The sequence below is a fragment of the Panulirus ornatus genome, chromosome 6 (genome assembly GCF_036320965.1).
Source record: "Panulirus ornatus isolate Po-2019 chromosome 6, ASM3632096v1, whole genome shotgun sequence".
In the NCBI taxonomy this organism is placed as follows: domain Eukaryota; kingdom Metazoa; phylum Arthropoda; class Malacostraca; order Decapoda; family Palinuridae; genus Panulirus; species Panulirus ornatus.
The window spans coordinates 55,102,938-55,120,729 of NC_092229.1; the positions used below are offsets into that span (position 1 = coordinate 55,102,938).

The window sequence follows — 17,792 nt, forward strand, 5'->3', positions numbered from 1 at the left end:
TGGATGAGAGAGCTTGGGAAGTGAGTCAGTTGTTGTTTGCTGATGATACAACGCTGGTGGCTGATTCAGGTGAGAAACTGCAGAAGCTGGTGACTGAATTTGGTAAAGTGTGTGAAAGAAGAAAGCTAAGAGTAAATGTGAATAAGAGCAAGGTTATTAGGTACAGTAGGGTTGAGGGACTAGTCAATTGGGAGGTAAATTTGAATGGGGAAAAACTGGGGGAAGTGAATTGTTTTAGATATCTGGGAGTGGGTTTGGCAGTGGATGGAACCATGGAAGCGGAAATGAATCATAGGGTGGGGGTGGGGGTGTAAGTTCTGGGAGCGTTGAAGAATGTGTGGAAGTCGAGAACATTATCTCGGAAAGCAAAAATGGGTATGTTTGAAGGAATAGGGGTTCCAACATTGTTATATGGTTGCGAGGCGTGGGCTATAGATAGAGTTGTGCGCAGGAGGGTGGACGTGCTGGAAATGAGATGTTGGAGGACAATATGTGGTGTGAGGTGGTTTGATCAAGTAAGTAATAATAGGGTAAGAGAGATGTGAGGTAATAAAAAGAGTGTGGTTGAGAGAGCAGAAGAGGGTGTTTTGAAATGGTTTGGTCACATGGAGAGAATGAGTGAGGAAAGATTGACCAAGAGGATATATGTGTCAGAGGTGGAGGGAATGAGAAGTGGGAGACCAAATTGGAGGTGGAAAGATGGAGTGAAAAAGATTTTGAGAGATCGGGGCCTAAACATGCAGAAGGGTGACAGGCGTGCAAGGAATAGAGTGAATTGACACGATGTGGTATACTGGGGTCGACATGCTGTCAATGGATTGAACCAGGGCATGTGAAGCATCTGGGGTAAACCATGGAAAGTTCTGTGGGGCCTGGAAGTGGAAAGGGAGCTGTGGTTTCAGTGCATTATACATGACAGCTAGAGACTGAGTGTGAACGAATGTGACCTTTGTTGTCTTTTCCTAGCGCTACCTCGCGCACATGCGGGGGGAGGGGGTTGTTATTTCATGTGTGGCAGGGTGGTGATGGGAATGAATAAGGCAGACAGTATAAATCATGTACATGGGTATATATGTATATGTCTCTGTGTGTATATATATGTATACATTGAGATGTATAGGTATGTATATTTGCGTGTGTGGATGTATAAATATAGACACATGTACATAATTCATACTGTCCGCCGTTATTCATTCCCATCGCCACCCTGCCACACATGAAATGAAAACCCCCTCCCCCGCATGTGCACGAGGTAGCGCTAGGAAAAGACAAAAAGGCCACATTCATTCACATTCACTATCTAGCTGTCATGTATAATGCACTGAAACCACAGCTCCCTTTCCACATTGATGCCCCACAGAACTTTGCAAGGTTTACCCCAAACAATTCACATGCCCTGGTTCAATCCATTGACAGCACATCGACCCCGGTATACCATATCGTTCCAATTCAATCTACTCCTTGCACACCTTTCACGCTCCTGCATGTTCAGGCCTTGATCACTTAAAATCTTTTTCACTCCATCTTTCCACCTCCAATTTGGTCTCCCATTTCTCCTTGTTCCCTCCACCTCTGACACATATATCCTCTTGGTCAATCTTTCATCACTCATTCTCTCCATGTTACCAAACCATTTCAAAACATTCTCTTCTGCTCTCTCAGCCACACTCTTTTTATTACCACACATCTATCTTACCCTTTCATTACTTACTCGATCAAACCACCTCACACCACATACTGTCCTCAAACATCTCATTTCCAGCACATCCACCCTCCTCCACACAACTCTATAGCCCACGCCTCACAACCATATAACATTGTTGGAACCACTATTCCTTCAAACATACCCATTTTTGCTTTCCAAGGTAACGTTCTCAACTTCCACACATTTTTCAACACTCCCAGAACTTTTGCCCCCTCCCCCACCCTATGATTCACTTCCGCTTCCATGGTTCCATCCGCTGCCAAATCCACTTCCAGATATCTAAAACACTTCACTTCCTCCAGTTTTTCTCCACTCAAACTTACCTCCCAGTTGACTTGTCCCTCAACCCTACTGTACCTAATAACCTTGCTCTTATTCACATTTACTCTCAGCTTTCTTCTTTCACACACTTTACCAAACTCAGTCACCAGCTTCTGCAGTTTCTCACCTGAATCAGTCACCAGCGCTGTATCATCAGCAAACAACAACTGACTCACTTCCCAAGCTCTCTCATCCACAAGAGACTCCATACTTGCCCCTGTTTCCAAAACTCTTGCATTCACCTCCCTAACAACCCCATCCATCAACAAATTAAACAACCATGGAGACATCACGCACCCCTGCCACAAACCAACATTCACTGAGAACCAATCACTTTCCTCTCTTCCTACACATACACATGCCTTACATCCTCAATAAAAACTTTTCACTGCTTCTAACAACTTACCTCCCACACCATATATTCTTAATACCTTCCACAAAGCATCTCTATCATATGCCTTCTCCAGATTCATAAATGCAACATACAAATCCATTTGCTTTTCTAAGTATTTCTCACATACATTTTTCAAAGCAAACACCTGATCCATACATCCTCTACTACTTCTGAAACCAAACTGCTCTTCCCCAATCTGATGCTCTGTACGTGCCTTCACCCTCTAAATCAATACCCTCCCATATAATTTACCAGGAATACTCAACAAACTTACACCCCTGTAATTTGAGCACTCACTTTTATCCCCTTTGCCTTTGTACAATGGCACTATGCAAGCATTCTGCCAGTCCTCAGGCACCTCACCTCGCTAACATGGGAAACAGTGATTATGTATAATAGATATATAATAGGTTGGCTTAAACAATGTGACTTTACATGCAACATATGGAAGGTTTTCAACCTAGGGACTATCAAGGCCCTACAAACAGACAGATAAACAGTCAATGATTATCCATAAATTTAATTCATCTTCATATCAAACCTTGTGGTGGTGGACCAGAGACATAATTAGGTTCACGGCGAGCTTGAGACCCTGATAGTCCTGCTGGAATAGTTTCGTATATTGGTTCCTTAGGCTTCTCTTCTTCATGGAATCCATTTATCTGTATAGGCAATAAAAATAATTTCACTACGCATCACTACTCCACTCTCTATCAAAGCATTAAATTTTCCTAAACATTTGCATGGATCACTTTGATTAAGACAGTGCTAAAAGGACATCCTAAAATAGGATGAGATTAAGGTAGATTAATATCTGTGCTTCATCTGGATATAACTTTATACCACATAATCTGATGGTTAACCTAGCCAGTGAAAATACAATAACTGCCACAAATAACTACTAGTTGTTAATTCATAAGAAAAATTGTACACACATTATTTCTTGCTTCCTCAGCCCTTACTACATGGCAGCAATTTCACACCAATCAACTTTATTTCAGCCAAAACTGGATAGTGTCAATGGTGAAGAAAATATATAGTTGGGTGAAATGGGAACTTGCATCTTCAGTCCATGTCTATACTTGCTCAAAAGTGAATAATTTGTTTCACAAGTGATTTTGTATACTTGTGATGAGCTGAATTTACAGCAGCTTAATCAAATGGCACACTGGTCATCACTTTATCAAATAACACTCCAGGTACATACCAATAAGCAAATTTGAAAGGTGAGTGTAGGAAAACAGAGTAGGTGTTCAGTGTCTTCCATGAGGAAAATGCATTTTAGCAAGAGAGATCTTATGGTACACTGAATGAAATTTTGTAAAACTGGATAGATGGGTGGTGTCCAGAATGTAAGTGAGCAAGTGTGTGTGTCCGGATAATGTAATTTTAGATGGGTATGTGTCTGTTGGGGTAAAGATTAGATTTGATTGGGGAAAGCAGCCGTTCAGTGTTTGTCAAGTCACTGGTGTGAATGTATTTTGTCAATTTTGTCTTTGTTGGTGGAAGGGGGATTTGTAAGTTAAGATGCTGAAGTGAACTTGGATGAGCTTCTTGCTTCTGAAAGAGGATTGATGGTTGATTGTGAGGTGGTTTGGGTGGAAGGGTTCTAGTTCTGTTGCAAAAAATTAGGTACCAAGCATGCTGAGGTTGGACTTGACAAGAACTTTGATTTCATTGTGTAGATAATGGATGGGAGTCTGTGATTGTTAAAAAGCCAGTGACTGTTCTGAGTGCTCTGTTTCATATAGTTTTTAGTTCTGCCGTGTGTTATAAGTATCCTGCTAATTTCATGCCTTAATATGCACATGGTATAGCCACAATCAAGAAATCATCAGCAGCAGACAGAAAAAATGCTATGCATCATCAAGGACCTTCTTACCTAAGAGAAACCCAATCTTACCCTGCTCCCGTTTAAGTACATCCTTGAAGTTGCAAAAGCTCTATAAAGGGTTCCAAGGACTGCATGATGTTGATGATAATACTATATATACAGGTATCAATGTACACAGGAGTCCCTATCTGATGTACTTAGGGCTTTTTGGAAATGGCCATCCACACAATTATAGAAAATACCTTTATCACAGCAGATTATTATATGTTTACAGTTTCACTTTCATAACTTCTGAAAGAAACCAAGCAAGGAGTGCTCATCCTACTCAAAAGCTCAGACTGGGGTGTCTGAATGTGTGTGTGAATGTAACCAAGACAAGAAGAGAGTAGAGATAAGTAGTACGTTTGAGGAAAGAAACCTGGATGTTCTGGCTCTGAGTGAAATGAACTCAAAGGTAAAAGGGGAAGAATGATTTGGAAATGTCTTCAGAGTACAGTTAGGGGTTGGTGAGAGAGCAAGAGCTAAGGAAGGAGTAGTAGTACTCTTAAAGCAGGACTTGTGTGACAGTGTGAGAAAGTAAATTCTAGACTTATGTGGGTAAAAACTGAAAGTGGATGGAGAGAGATAGGTGATTATTGGTGCTTATGTACCTGACCATGAGACAAAAGATCTTGAGAAGCAGGTGTTTTAGGAGCAGCTGAGTGAATGTGTCAGCAGTTTTGGTGCATGAGACCAGGTATTAGTGATGGGTGATATAATGCTAAGGTAAGTAAAGTGGCAGCTGAGGGTATAATTAGTGCACATGGGGTATTCACTGTTAAGAATGGAAATGGTGAACAGCTTGTAGTTGTATACTGAAAAAAGATTGTTGATTGGGAATACCTGGTTTAAGAGAGATATACACAAGCATACATATGTGAGTAGGAGAGATGGCCAACAGGCATTATTAGATTACATATTAATTTGTTGGCATGTACAAGAAAGACTTCTGGATGTAAATGTGCTGAGAGGGGCAGCTAGTGGGATGTCTGATCATTATCTTGTGGAGGTGAGGGTGAAGATCTGTAGACACTTTCAAAAGGGTAGACAATGTCGGAGAGAAGAGAGTGGTAAGAGCTCGTAAGCTTGGAAAGGAAACTTGTGTGAAGAAATACCAGGAAAGATTGAGTGTAGGATGGTAAAAGGTGAGAGCAAATGAAGTAAAGGGAGGAGGTGAGGAATGGAAGATATTTAGGGAAGCTATGATGGCATGTGCAATAGATGCATGTAGCATGAAAAAGATGGGAGGTGGGCAAATTAGAAAGGGTACTGAGTGGTAGGCTGAAGAAATAAAGTTGCCAGTGAAAGAGCTGAGATGTGTTTGGGCAGTATTCACAAGGAAAGAGTGCAAGTGATTGGGAGATGTATAAAAGAAAGCAGCAAGAAGGCAAGAGGATGATAGAGTATCACTAAACTTTAGGGAGAATAAAAAGATGTTTTCGCAGGAGGTAAGAAATGTTCATACAAGAGAACAAATGGGAACATCACTGAAGGGGGCAAAAGGGAAAGTGATAACAGGTAGTGATGGAGATAGTGATGATGTGAGGAGAAGAAGTGAGTATTTTGAAGGATTATCAAATATATTTGATGACGAGTGGCAAATGTAGGGAGTTTTGGTCAGCGTGGTATGCGAAGTGAGAAAGTCCTGGAGAGTGGTATGGTGAAGAGAAAAGAGGTGGTGAAGGCCTTGAGAGGATGAAATGTAGCAAGGCAGCAGAGTGGATATTATTGCAGTTGAAATCATTAAGAAAGGGGGTAACTGTGTTGTTGATTGATTGGTAAGGATATTCACTGTATATATGGATCATGGTGAAGTGCCTGAGGATTGGCAGAATACACATATAGTGCAACTGTAAAGGCAAAGGGAAAAAAGAGTCTTCAATCTACAAAGGCAAAAGTTTGTTAAGTATATCTGGCAAACTGTATGGGAAGGTATTGACTGACAGGTTGAAGTATGTACAGAGCATCAGATTGGGGAGCAGCAGTGCAGTTTCAGAAGTGGCAGATGATGTGTGAGTCAGGTGTCTGCTTTGAAGAATGTGTATTTGAGACATACTAAGAAAAACAGGTGGATTCGTAAGTGGCATTTATGGATCTGGAGAAGGCATATGAAAGGCTAATAGAGATCCATTATGGAAGGTCTTAAGATTATTGGGTGTGGGAGGTAAGCTGCAAGAAGCAGTGAAAAGTTTTTCTCAAAGGTGTATGATATGTGTATGAGTTGGAAGAGGAGAAAGTGATTGGTTCCTAGTGAAGGTTGGTCTGCGGCAGGGGTATGTTATGTCATCATGGTTTTTTAATTTGTTTATGGATGGAGTAGTGAGGGAGGTAAATGCATTAGTCTTGGAGAGAGGGGCGAGTATGCAGTCTGTTGGGATGTGAAGGCCTGGGAAGTGTCAGTTGTTCTTCTCCTAAGGTAGAGCACTGGTGGCAGATTTAAGTGAGAATCTGCAGAATTTAGTGACTGAGTTTGGAAAAATGTGTGATAGGAGAAAGTTGAGAGTAAATGTGAATAAGAGAGGTTATCATTTTCAGCAGGGTTGAGGGACAAGTTAGTTGGGATGTAAGTGTGAATGGGAAAAAATTGGATGAAGTGAAGTGTTTTAGATATCTGGGAGTGGACTTGGCAGCAAATGGAGACATGGAAGTGGAAGTGAGTCATATGTGTGTGTGTGTGTGTGTGTGTGTGTGTGTGTGTGTGTGTGTGTGTGTGTGTGTGTGTGGGGGGGGGGGGGGGGGCAAATGTTCTGGGAGCAACGAAGAATGAGTGGAAAGAGAGAATGTTATCTTGGAGTGCACAAACAAGTATGTTTGAAGGAATAATAGTTCTAACAATACTATGTGGCTGCGAGACATGGGCTATAGATAGGGATGAGCAAAGGATTTATTGGAAATGAAATGTCTTAGGAAATATGTGGTGTGAAGTGATTTGATCGTGTAAGTAATGAAAGGGTAGGAGTAATGTATGGAAAGAGAAAGACTGTGGCTGACAGAGCAGAAGAGGGTGTGTTAAAATGGTCTGGACATATGGACAGAATGAGTGAGGAAAGGTAGACAAAATGGATATATGTGTCAAAGTGGTGGAAACAAGGAAAACTGGGAGACCAAACTGAAGATGGAAGGATGGAGTGAAAAAGTTTTAGAGTGATCAGGGCCCGAACATGCAGGGGGGTGGAAGGTATGCGTGGAATAGAGTGCATTGGAGTGATGTGGTATACTGGGGTCAAAAGGTTGTCAATGGACTGAACCACGGCATGTAAAACATCCAGGGTAAACCATGGAAAGGTGTGTAGGGCCTGGATGTGGATAGGGAGCTGTGGGATTGGTGCATTACTCATGACAACTTGTCCATGGATGTGAGATGTGGCCTTTCTTCACCTGTTTCCTGGTACTACCTTGCTGACGCAGGGGGTGGCAATGTTGTTTCCTACGGGGTAGGGTGGCACCAGAAATGGATGAATGCGAGCAAGTATGAATAAGTACTTGTGTATATATGTATGTAATTGTTTATGGATGGGGTTGTTAGGAAGGTGAATGCAAGAGTTTTGGAAAGAGGGGCAAGTATGAAGTCTGTTGGGGATGAGAGATCTTGGGAAGCGAGTCAGTTGTTGTTCGCTGATGATACAGTGCTGGTGGCTGATTCATGTGAGAAACTGCAGAAGCTGGTGACTGAGTTTGGTAAAGTGTGTGAAAGAAAAAAGTTAAGAGTAAATGTGAATAAGAGCAAGGTTATTAGGTACAGTAGGGTTGAGGGTCAAGTCAACTGGGAGGTAAGTTTGAATGGAGAAAAACTGGAGGAAGTAAAGTGTTTTAGATATCTGGGAGTGGATCTGGCAGCGGATGGAACCATGGAAGCGGAAGTGAATCATAGGGTGGGGGAGGGGGCGAAAATCCTGGGAGCCTTGAAGAATGTGTGGAAGTCGAGAACATTATCTCGGAAAGCAAAATTGGGTATGTTTGAAGGAATAGTGGTTCCAACAATGTTGTATGGTCGCGAGGTGTGGGCTATGGATAGAGTTGTGTGCAGGAGGGTGGATGTGCTGGATATGAGATGTTTGAGGACAATATGTGGTGTGAGGTGGTTTGATCGAGTAAGTAATGTAAGGGTAAGAGAGATGTGTGGAAATAAAAAGAGCGTGGTTGAGAGAGCAGAAGAGGGTGTTTTGAAATGGTTTGGGCAAATGGAGAGAATGAGTGAGGAAAGATTGACCAAGAGGATATATGTGTCGGAGGTGGAGGGAACGAGAAGTGGGAGACCAAATTGGAGGTGGAAAGATGGAGTGAAAAAGATTTTGAGTGATCGGGGCCTGAACATGCAGGAGGGTGAAAGGCGGGCAAGGAATAGAGTGAATTGGATCGATGTGGTATACCGGGGTCGACGTGCTGTCAATGGATTAAATCAGAGCATGTGAAACGTCTAGGGTAAACCATGGAAAGTTCTGTGGGGCATGGATGTGGAAAGGGAGCTGTGGTTTCGGGCATTATTACATGACAGCTAGAGACTGAGTGTGAACGAATGGGGCCTTTGTTGTCTTTTCCTAGCGCTACCTCGCGCACATGAGGGGGGAGGGGGATGTTATTCCATGTGTGGCGAGGTGGCGATGGGAATAAATAAATGCAGACAGTATGAATTATGTACATGTGTATATATGTATATGTCTGTGTGTGTATATATATTGTGTACATTGAGATGTATAGGTATTCATATTTGCGTGTGTGGACGTGTATGTATATACAGGTGTATGGGGGTGGGTTGGGCCATTTCTTTCGTCTGTTTCCTTGCGCTACCTCGCAAACACAGGAGACAGCGACAAGGCAAAATAAATAAATAAAAAATAATAGTATGTAACTGTATGTGTATGTGCGTTTATGTAAATATATGTGTCTTTCTTCGTCTGCAGTGAAGTACCTCATACAACTGTGACAAGCTCACTAAGAAGATCACTTTCTTTGATCAAATAATAAACAAGTACCAACTCTGATTGGAGTACCACACACAACTGTGACAAACTCACTTAGACAATCATCCTTTCTTTGACTAACTAACAAATAACTACCAACTCTGGAGTAAAGTACCACACACAAATACAACAAACTCACTAGGAAGATCTTCTTTTCTTTGATTAACTAATAAATGAGTATCATCAATGACTGAAGTAAAGTACCACACACAACTGTGACAAGCCAAGTTAGTCATCAACCTAAAAAGACTGCTTGTGTGAGGCTTACAGCTTCAAATTCATTAAGCATCTTCAAACTTCAACTTTCCTATCATTACCTTATCTCAATTAATTTTTTTTTTTTCCGCTGTCTCCCGCATTTGTAATTCAGTCTACCTTTTAGTATACATCTCAAATAATGTATTTGTTTGTCAATCTATATTCCCACACATAATGGCCATGATGAAATTTTCTTATTAACAAGTAATCTTCAATAATAATTATTACACAATCACAGTAATCATTAAAGCATTGATTTCTAAAACTACATGGTTGAGTTAAAAAAACCTTTATAACACTAAATATTAACCTGTGGTGGTGGTGGAGGCAAAGGTCCTTCTCCATTTTCTATGATCTCCTGAGACATACGATTTGATTTTGGCTCTACAGTTGCTGGGGGTGGTGGTGGCGATGATGATGGAGGTGGAGGAGGCAAAGACTGCTCTACAATCGTAGATGGAGGTCCAATGTTAATGGCATCCGGTAAAGGTGGCAGTGATAAAGTTTCTTCAATTTCTTCTGTGCGGCTGAGAGCCTCAATCTGTTTGTAAAGTTTCATTAATTTATGTGAGCAGTGCATTTTTTTTTTTTCTAATAAAATGAAATGGTTGAAATGTCTCATGGATATGAAGATCACTTTTTTTCTTATAAGTTTACAAAAGAGCATAATGATAATTTTGGAGAAGATTCTGAGAGCAAAAACCTATAGAAAAATATTTCTTTTTTCTTCTTATATATTAAACAATCCCATAATCACAAAGTAATGCTAGGAAATGATGAAGAAATGGCCTAATTCACTCACATCCATTCTCTATCTGTTATGTATGATGCACTGACACCAGAACCCCTTTTCCACAACCAGGCATCAAAGATCATTGACAGCACATGGTTTCCTGTATAGGCTGAACCTCTTTAATTCGGCAACCTTTGGGCCTGGCGATTACCAGACCATAGAAAATGCCGGAAAACAGAAATGGACCCTTAAGGGAGCCCCCTATGTAAACATATTCCCAAACCCTAGTCTAGCTAGCTCATTCCACAAACATATTGCTCTGTTATTGAAGGTAGAACAAAGGTTAAAATAGGAAAACATGCAACCATCAAATCTTTCAAACAAGGTTTTTATTGTTACATCAGCTTACATCAGAAGTATCTTCATATAAAATCTCCTCATTATCTTGGAAAAGGTTTTTCTTGACATACGATGCTAATACAGGGTAGATTCATTAGCATTATACACTTGTTCTGGGGCTAGGTTTTCCACTGCCACTAACTGTGCAAATACATCCACAAACTTTGTCTCGGTTTTGTGACGAATAGTTAGTGTAACAAATGACCATAGATTGGTAGCTGGCTTTGGTCGATTCTTGTTACTATTGTTGTTTTATTGTTACCATCAAGAGAGCCAGCCCAGGCTGTGTCAGTCCCAGCCAGCCAGCCTGCAAGCACACTCTCTCTTACCCTGTACATATTGCTGTTGGTTGTTTAATGGAGAATTGGAGTTTTTATCCATTCTTTTAATACGACCTTCCACTAAAAGCTTCCATGTCAGCACTACGCTTTTCTCTGCACACACTATATGCTGAAATTCCATTTCCCCACTTAAACTTGTGTAACTATCCTTGCAAATATTTACAGTCATAGTCTAGCTTTAGTTCTCTATGAAAAACTTTGGCCTGCTCGATAAGCACCTCCCCAAAAATGCTTACAACTTTATTATGTCAGAGTGTAAACCACTTTACAAGTGCACTGTCTAATTCTGTACTCCTGGCACCTTTCAAAGTGTTCCGAAACTTTAAACTTTTCTGGCTTTTATTCAGAGCAAAAAAATGAATATAAGAAATTAACAGGACTGTTAATTAGCTCGGCTGCAGTGCAAACAGATTTTGGTGCTTTAGCACTGCTAACAGCGCCATCCTGGTGGCAGATCCATTAACTAATGGCAGCATATTCAAAATGTGTTAAACCATGGGAGTTACCAGACCCACAGAGCACCAGATTAGAGAGGTGCAACCTGTATACCAATTCACGCTACACTTTGCACACCTTACACTCTTTTGCATGTTGAGGCCCCAGACCTTCGGAGCATCTTTCACTGCATCCTTCCACCTGCCCTTCACCTTTCCCCTTTTCCTTGTTTCCTCTAGTTTTGGCATGCATACCCTCTTAATCATCCTCTCCATAAGTGTAAATGATTTTAGTAAACCCTCTTCAGCTCTCTCATATATACTCATCTTACTAACACACCTGTCTCCTACTGTCTCAGGTCCTTTGCCCCTTCATCACACTATGACACTTCAGCTCCTATGGTTCCATTTGTTGCCATATCCACTCCTATCCACTCCTAGGTATTTAAAACACTTCACTTCCTCCAAGTTCCCTCCACTCAAAATCCAATTCCAGATAACTTGTCTGTCTTCACTGTTAAACCTAATAACCTTGCTTTTATTCTTATGTGCTCTCAACTTTCTCCTTTCACACATTCTCCCAAACTCAGACACTAGCTTCTTCAATATCTCACTCAAATCTGTCAAAGAAACTGTACCATCAGCAAACAAAAATTGACTTCCCTCCTAGGATCCCCCTTTCCCCAGCAGACTGCAAGCCTCCTCCTTTCTCCAGGACCCTTACATTCATCTCCCTCACCATTCCATCCATTAACAAATTAAACAGCTATTGTGATATCACACATCCCTGATGGAGACCCACCTTCACCTGGAATCACTCACCCAAGTCTACTCCAACTCACACACATGCCTTACCTTCTTGATAAAAACCTAAATGTTTCCAGCAGCTTTCCTCCCACACCATACATATGCAACATCTTCCACAGAGCATCTCTATCAACCCCATCATTTGCTTTCTAGAGGTCCATAAATGCCACCTACAAGTCCTTCTGGTTCTCTAAGTATTTCTTGCAAACATTCTTTGAAGCAAACATCTGATCCACACTTCACCTATCACTCCTGCATCAACAATGTTCCATCCCAATCTGAAACTCTGCATGCCATAAACTTTGCAATCACTACTTTCCCATACATCTTACCAGCTACCCCTTTACATTCCACAAACTTATACCTCTGTAATCTGAATATTCACTTGTGCTCCCCTTGCCTTTATACAATGACACTATACAGGCATTCCAACAATCTCAAGCATCTCACTATGAGACTCACATACACTGAAAATCCTACCTTAACAATCAACAACAGAACACAGTCAACCCTTTTCAGCAATTTCATCCAATCCATCAGCTTTGCCACATTTCATATTACAGAGGGCTTTCACCATTTCTCTTTTCACTAAACCTCTTTCCATAACTCTCTCACTTAACATATCTGTGTTCAAAACATCCCACATCTGTCATCTTATCATCAGATGCATTTAACAACCCTTCAAAATATTTACTCCATTTCCTCTCTAGTTCATTTCTGCCTGTTATCACTTCCTCATTTGCACCCTTCACCAATGATCTAATTTGTTTTGTAGTTTTCCTCACACTATTGAACCTCTGTCTGAATCATTCTCTTACCTTTCCTAAGGTTTGCTGATACTTGCTCAACCCAACTTTCACCTGCCTGTATTTTTGTTTTGACCTGCTGCTTTCTCTTGTACATTTCCCAATCACTTATACTCCTTCCCTACATATAATACCCATGCAACTTTCTTTTCTCTTTCACTAGCAACTTAACTTCCTCAACCACCACTCATTACCTTTCTCACCTATACACCTTCCAACTTCCACGTGGCACAATATTCTCTTCCCTAAACACCTCCCACACAGTAATATTATAAGTGAATGGATGTTCTGTACTGAGACCTTTGCTTATTACATAGTCTGAATCTTTCATTTAAGTTATATTATATGAAATGTACTACAAGTTTATGGTTTTCATTATATATATTACATACTGTAAGAAACAAATAATGTTTGCAAAAGATCTAAAGAAACAAAAACTAAGAAAGCATGAATGTCATTTCATCCAAGGTGACTGTGTATGAAAAAGAGGTGCCAGGATGTGTTGCCCAGCTAAATGGTCAGAGAAAGAATGTTCAAATCTATTTTGTGTCATGTTCAGCAAGGAGGTAAGAATAAAGAAGGGAATATCTGGGATATTACCGAAGTGTGGGAGTCTTGCTTAAAGTCTGCGGGTTTGCAAGTGTTGAGATAATCAGATAAAACTACCCATGTGTATGCAAATAAAGTAAGAATCTACCAGAAAGCTATATATATGAAGCATGACACTAGAATATGAGATCTGAAATAGAATGTGGAATGAAGATCTCTCTATCCATCAATTATCTTTAATTCCATTCCTCTTTTCCTGAAGTCACTTCAAACTTTCAATTCCATTCCTCTTCCCAAACTCACTACAGACTTTCCTGTCAGCCTCTACCAAGAAAAGACCAGAAGTTCCACCAGCTACCCTTCTAAGCACATACACATCCAACAGTATCTCTTTTAGTGTGCCTTTTAGAACATAAAGTAATCTAGTAATGTCTATTGACCCCCAGTGCCACTTACCTACATATGTACCTTTTTTTCATCTGGTATGCCCAGTCACAAATCCTTTTTAAACACAAAACTCAACAAGCTGTTCACCACTTCCATTTACAGTGGGTACCCCATGCCCCCCAGATACACTCTCAACTGTCACATCACCCACTCATGTCTTCAAATATCCCACCAGTAATGCTCAATCCATTGCAACAATATTGCTGAAGTACTCACTGACATGGAAGGGAAGAGGGTGGTGAAAGTATGTGAGCTCAAAAGGTGAGGCTTGGGTGTGGAGATACCAAGCAAGACTGAAGAGTACTACTTAAAAATGATCAACTGAAATAACATCAAACTTACCTCCTCTTCAACATTGTCAGCCAATTCATCCATCTGTCGGGAAATTTCATCTAGCACATGTCTCTCTGATTCCATGTTAGACAGGAAAGAGAACAAATTGTCAAGGTCAACCCCTTCTCCTGATCCTTGAGAGGCATCATCTGGATTTGTGGGGCCTGATGTTGCTAGCCTGTTATTGACAGTTTCAGCCATGTTGGAGAGTGTGGCTAACTCTTCCTCCACTTTCCTAGGATTTGATAATTACAGAGTTGAAAAATCTTTCTTACATATTAACTGACACTGAAAAAGGTATACTCAAAATAACCATAAATCAACATACCAAGCAAATTTAAATGATCAGTCAATCTCTGAATGAATTCTCATTAAAGTACTGAGAAGTCTTATTCATGATTACACATAAATTTAGACATTCTTAGCCACTATTCAAAAGAGCAAAGGTGAGGATTATCTTATGCAACCAACCCCAAATACCATTCATAACAAAATCCTTATCAGGAAGAAGGTGCCAGCTGAAAGTGAAAAGTAAGCTGATACTAAGCAAATTTAAAGACAGAAAAAGGTTTCTAAGAAAAATCATTTCAATTACCAAAATAAATCTACAGAATATGACAATTTTAAATCAAAGGCTCAATCAAGTATTGCCATTTCCACTTAAAAGTAAGTGGTCATTTCCTATATAAGAGAGAGTCAGTCTGTTAAACTATGGAAAATGGAGTGGCCAGTGGTAATTTCCCACACAGAAGTGATCTTTTAAAATTTTTCATTATGGAGTGACCAGCTCCGAGTAAATAGCAATTTGCTGATGCAAAATAAAAATGCTATGTATCTTACTGTATCTGAGTATCAACACAATTAGACCAATCCAATAAACCATGAGCATACTCACCCTTCACCCACTGCCGCAAGACCATCATACTGTTGGCTTGAAAGAGAAGCACAAAGCATATCAAGCAAAGACATTGCAAGTAATCAGTAAAAATCTACACTATATTGTTGAAAAACTTAATGAAACTTTTTAAAGTACACAGAAACAATATACTCATTCACAGTAGTAAATAATGCCTGTTTGACATCAAATTTTTTAATCTAAATCCGTATATTTGATAATCACCTTTTGCTTGATATTCAGGCATTAAAAACAAGAGAATCTAATGACAAATGCCTTTTATAGAAAAATTATGAAAAAGCTGATGAAGTTATTCCCCAGAGATGAGTTTTACCAACTGCTGGAACCAAGAAACAGGCAGGCAATGAAATGGAGGAAAAAAGCATAGTAAAGCAGGCATGGCTGTTAGTAGTTCACCAAGGACACCATCAATCTGGTTATCAAGGGAAAATCATATCCAAGAGCAATCATGAATAGAAGTCTGGTGAATATTAGATAAAACTCAAATAATATTTTTGGTTCTTGATTTGGTACATTTCATAATTTTGACAGCATATATACAGACCTTACTCAATTGAAAAATAAATAGGAAATCCAACTAAGCATAAAACTACAAGAAATGAGAAGAGTTTGTCCATGCAATGCTTTTTGGTGCATGACTGTGAAACCAACATAACCATGATGTAAATCTTCCTCAGGATGATAATTAGTGAGTGACCAGATAAAATGCCTCCCAAACATTTGTGTGAAATCTGGCTGCCAAATTAAACCACAGCCCTATGGATGTTCTACCATCAATCCTTTGTGATCCAGAGGGTTGGAAGACTTACATATGAAGAAAGAAAGGGGCGAAATGTCTTCAACATCACGAGCATACAGCTAGAAAAAAAATCCTCTCATTCCACATATTTCCTTCTTTCAATGCTTGAAAGCCTAACAAATTACAGAGGAAATAAATACTGCATGATCATCATGTATAACAAGAACAAAGAAACAAGTCACTTACATTATAAAAAACAACCTTGCACGAAGGACTAACCCACTGCAGTTTACCAATATAGTTTACATGTACTCCTGTCCAGCTGAATGTTGTTAACTTCAAAACAACGTAAACTACATCACTATGACTACCACATCTCTCAGCCTAAACATAATAGTCCATCTTCAAAACAGAGGCTCCAAACTACATGTGCAACTGGAACATAAATTTCACTAGACAGTATCTTACTGAATATTCTAGCTCTTCTAGTATCATATGTTACCAAAGTCCACTATAACCTCATGACTGCACTTAAAAGATTAGGCATAACTGTTACTGTAATTTCTTACAAGAATGCATGTTCAGTGAAGAATCCCACTTTTCCTTCTAAAGCAATACCCACCTTAAACAACTAAGTCATTCATTTCTTCACATTTCACATTTCATTCACTTTCCTCACCAACTAATACATATCATAAATGTTCTTCCTAATAAAAAGGTCATCCAAAAATTTAGGTATTCTCCTTGGGGTCATTATGTATGCACATCCTGCGGATGGAAGTGCACTTATAATAGAGAATGTATGGGTACTAAGGATAGCAGGACCTCCATTGGCCATTAATAGTATGAAAGTTTGGCTGGATATTTTTGCTGAGGCAGAAAAAGTGACAGTATCTAATGATGACAGCAGCTGTTTCCTAAGGGAATATAAATTGATGTTGGCAGCTGTTTAATCAGAGAACATCAACTGATGTTGGGTACTGTTTAAGGGCTTACTGAATAACTGAAAATCGGCCAGACTCTTCCAATCATTCAGAAGCATATGACACTTATGATTAAACTCATATGATATATCTAATTTCTTACCTAATCAGAAGTTTCCCTAAGATGTAAAATGTTTAGAAACTGATCATAGTGAAGATAAGTATGCTGACTTCAAAGTACTAGCTGAACAATCTCAGTTATGCAAAGAACCGTACAAACCAAAAATAAAACAGGAACCAATATTTGCTTAATCTGTGCAAATTAGTAAAAAACAGAGCTGCACTTTCACACATGTCATACTTAAACAATAAAAACCAAGATCATTCAAATTTATGCATGAAGTTCATGTACCAAGCAGCTAATCATACAAAACTTACAGCAGAGTCTTTAGAGCTTACTTGTTTTGTATACACAACCATATAAGTGAAAACAAGGTAGCTTTCACTGCTTCATTCAAAAATAAATACTAAGGTGAATCTACATTCTAAGTAAACATCTTGGGCCCTTAAAAATCAGAAAGACTGTCAATTTTTCCTTAATCAAATGACTATTGGGATCCTGAGTTTTCATGATGATGTAGTTCACATCAACAATTCTATAAGAGGCATTCATGTTTAATAACAAGGTCAAGCTCTTAGTGAAAGAGATTCAGTCTTAAGATACCAGGAACACAAGTTTTATGCAGCTCCACAGTCTAAATGGTACTGTATAAAACAGAGGTAGGCAGGAGAAAAATGTACATGGTTCCTCTATGGCCTGGAGCAAGCTGGCAGCCATACTGAACAAGAGCTG

At 39.7% G+C, this 17,792-nt stretch overlaps 1 protein-coding gene across 1 annotated transcript in view; it reads right to left on the reverse strand.

Moving 5' to 3' along the window:
• Myo81F (Myosin 81F) overlaps window positions 1–17,792 on the reverse strand; it is a 387,373-nt gene that overhangs the window by 223,888 nt on the left and 145,693 nt on the right. Inside the window, exons 17-20 of the mRNA XM_071662293.1 lie at window positions 15,257–15,292; window positions 14,371–14,596; window positions 9,823–10,053; window positions 2,962–3,082 (exon numbers count right to left, since the gene is read on the reverse strand). Coding sequence (XP_071518394.1) covers window positions 2,962–3,082; window positions 9,823–10,053; window positions 14,371–14,596; window positions 15,257–15,292 — 614 coding nt within the window. The remainder of the gene's footprint in view (window positions 1–2,961; window positions 3,083–9,822; window positions 10,054–14,370; window positions 14,597–15,256; window positions 15,293–17,792) is intronic.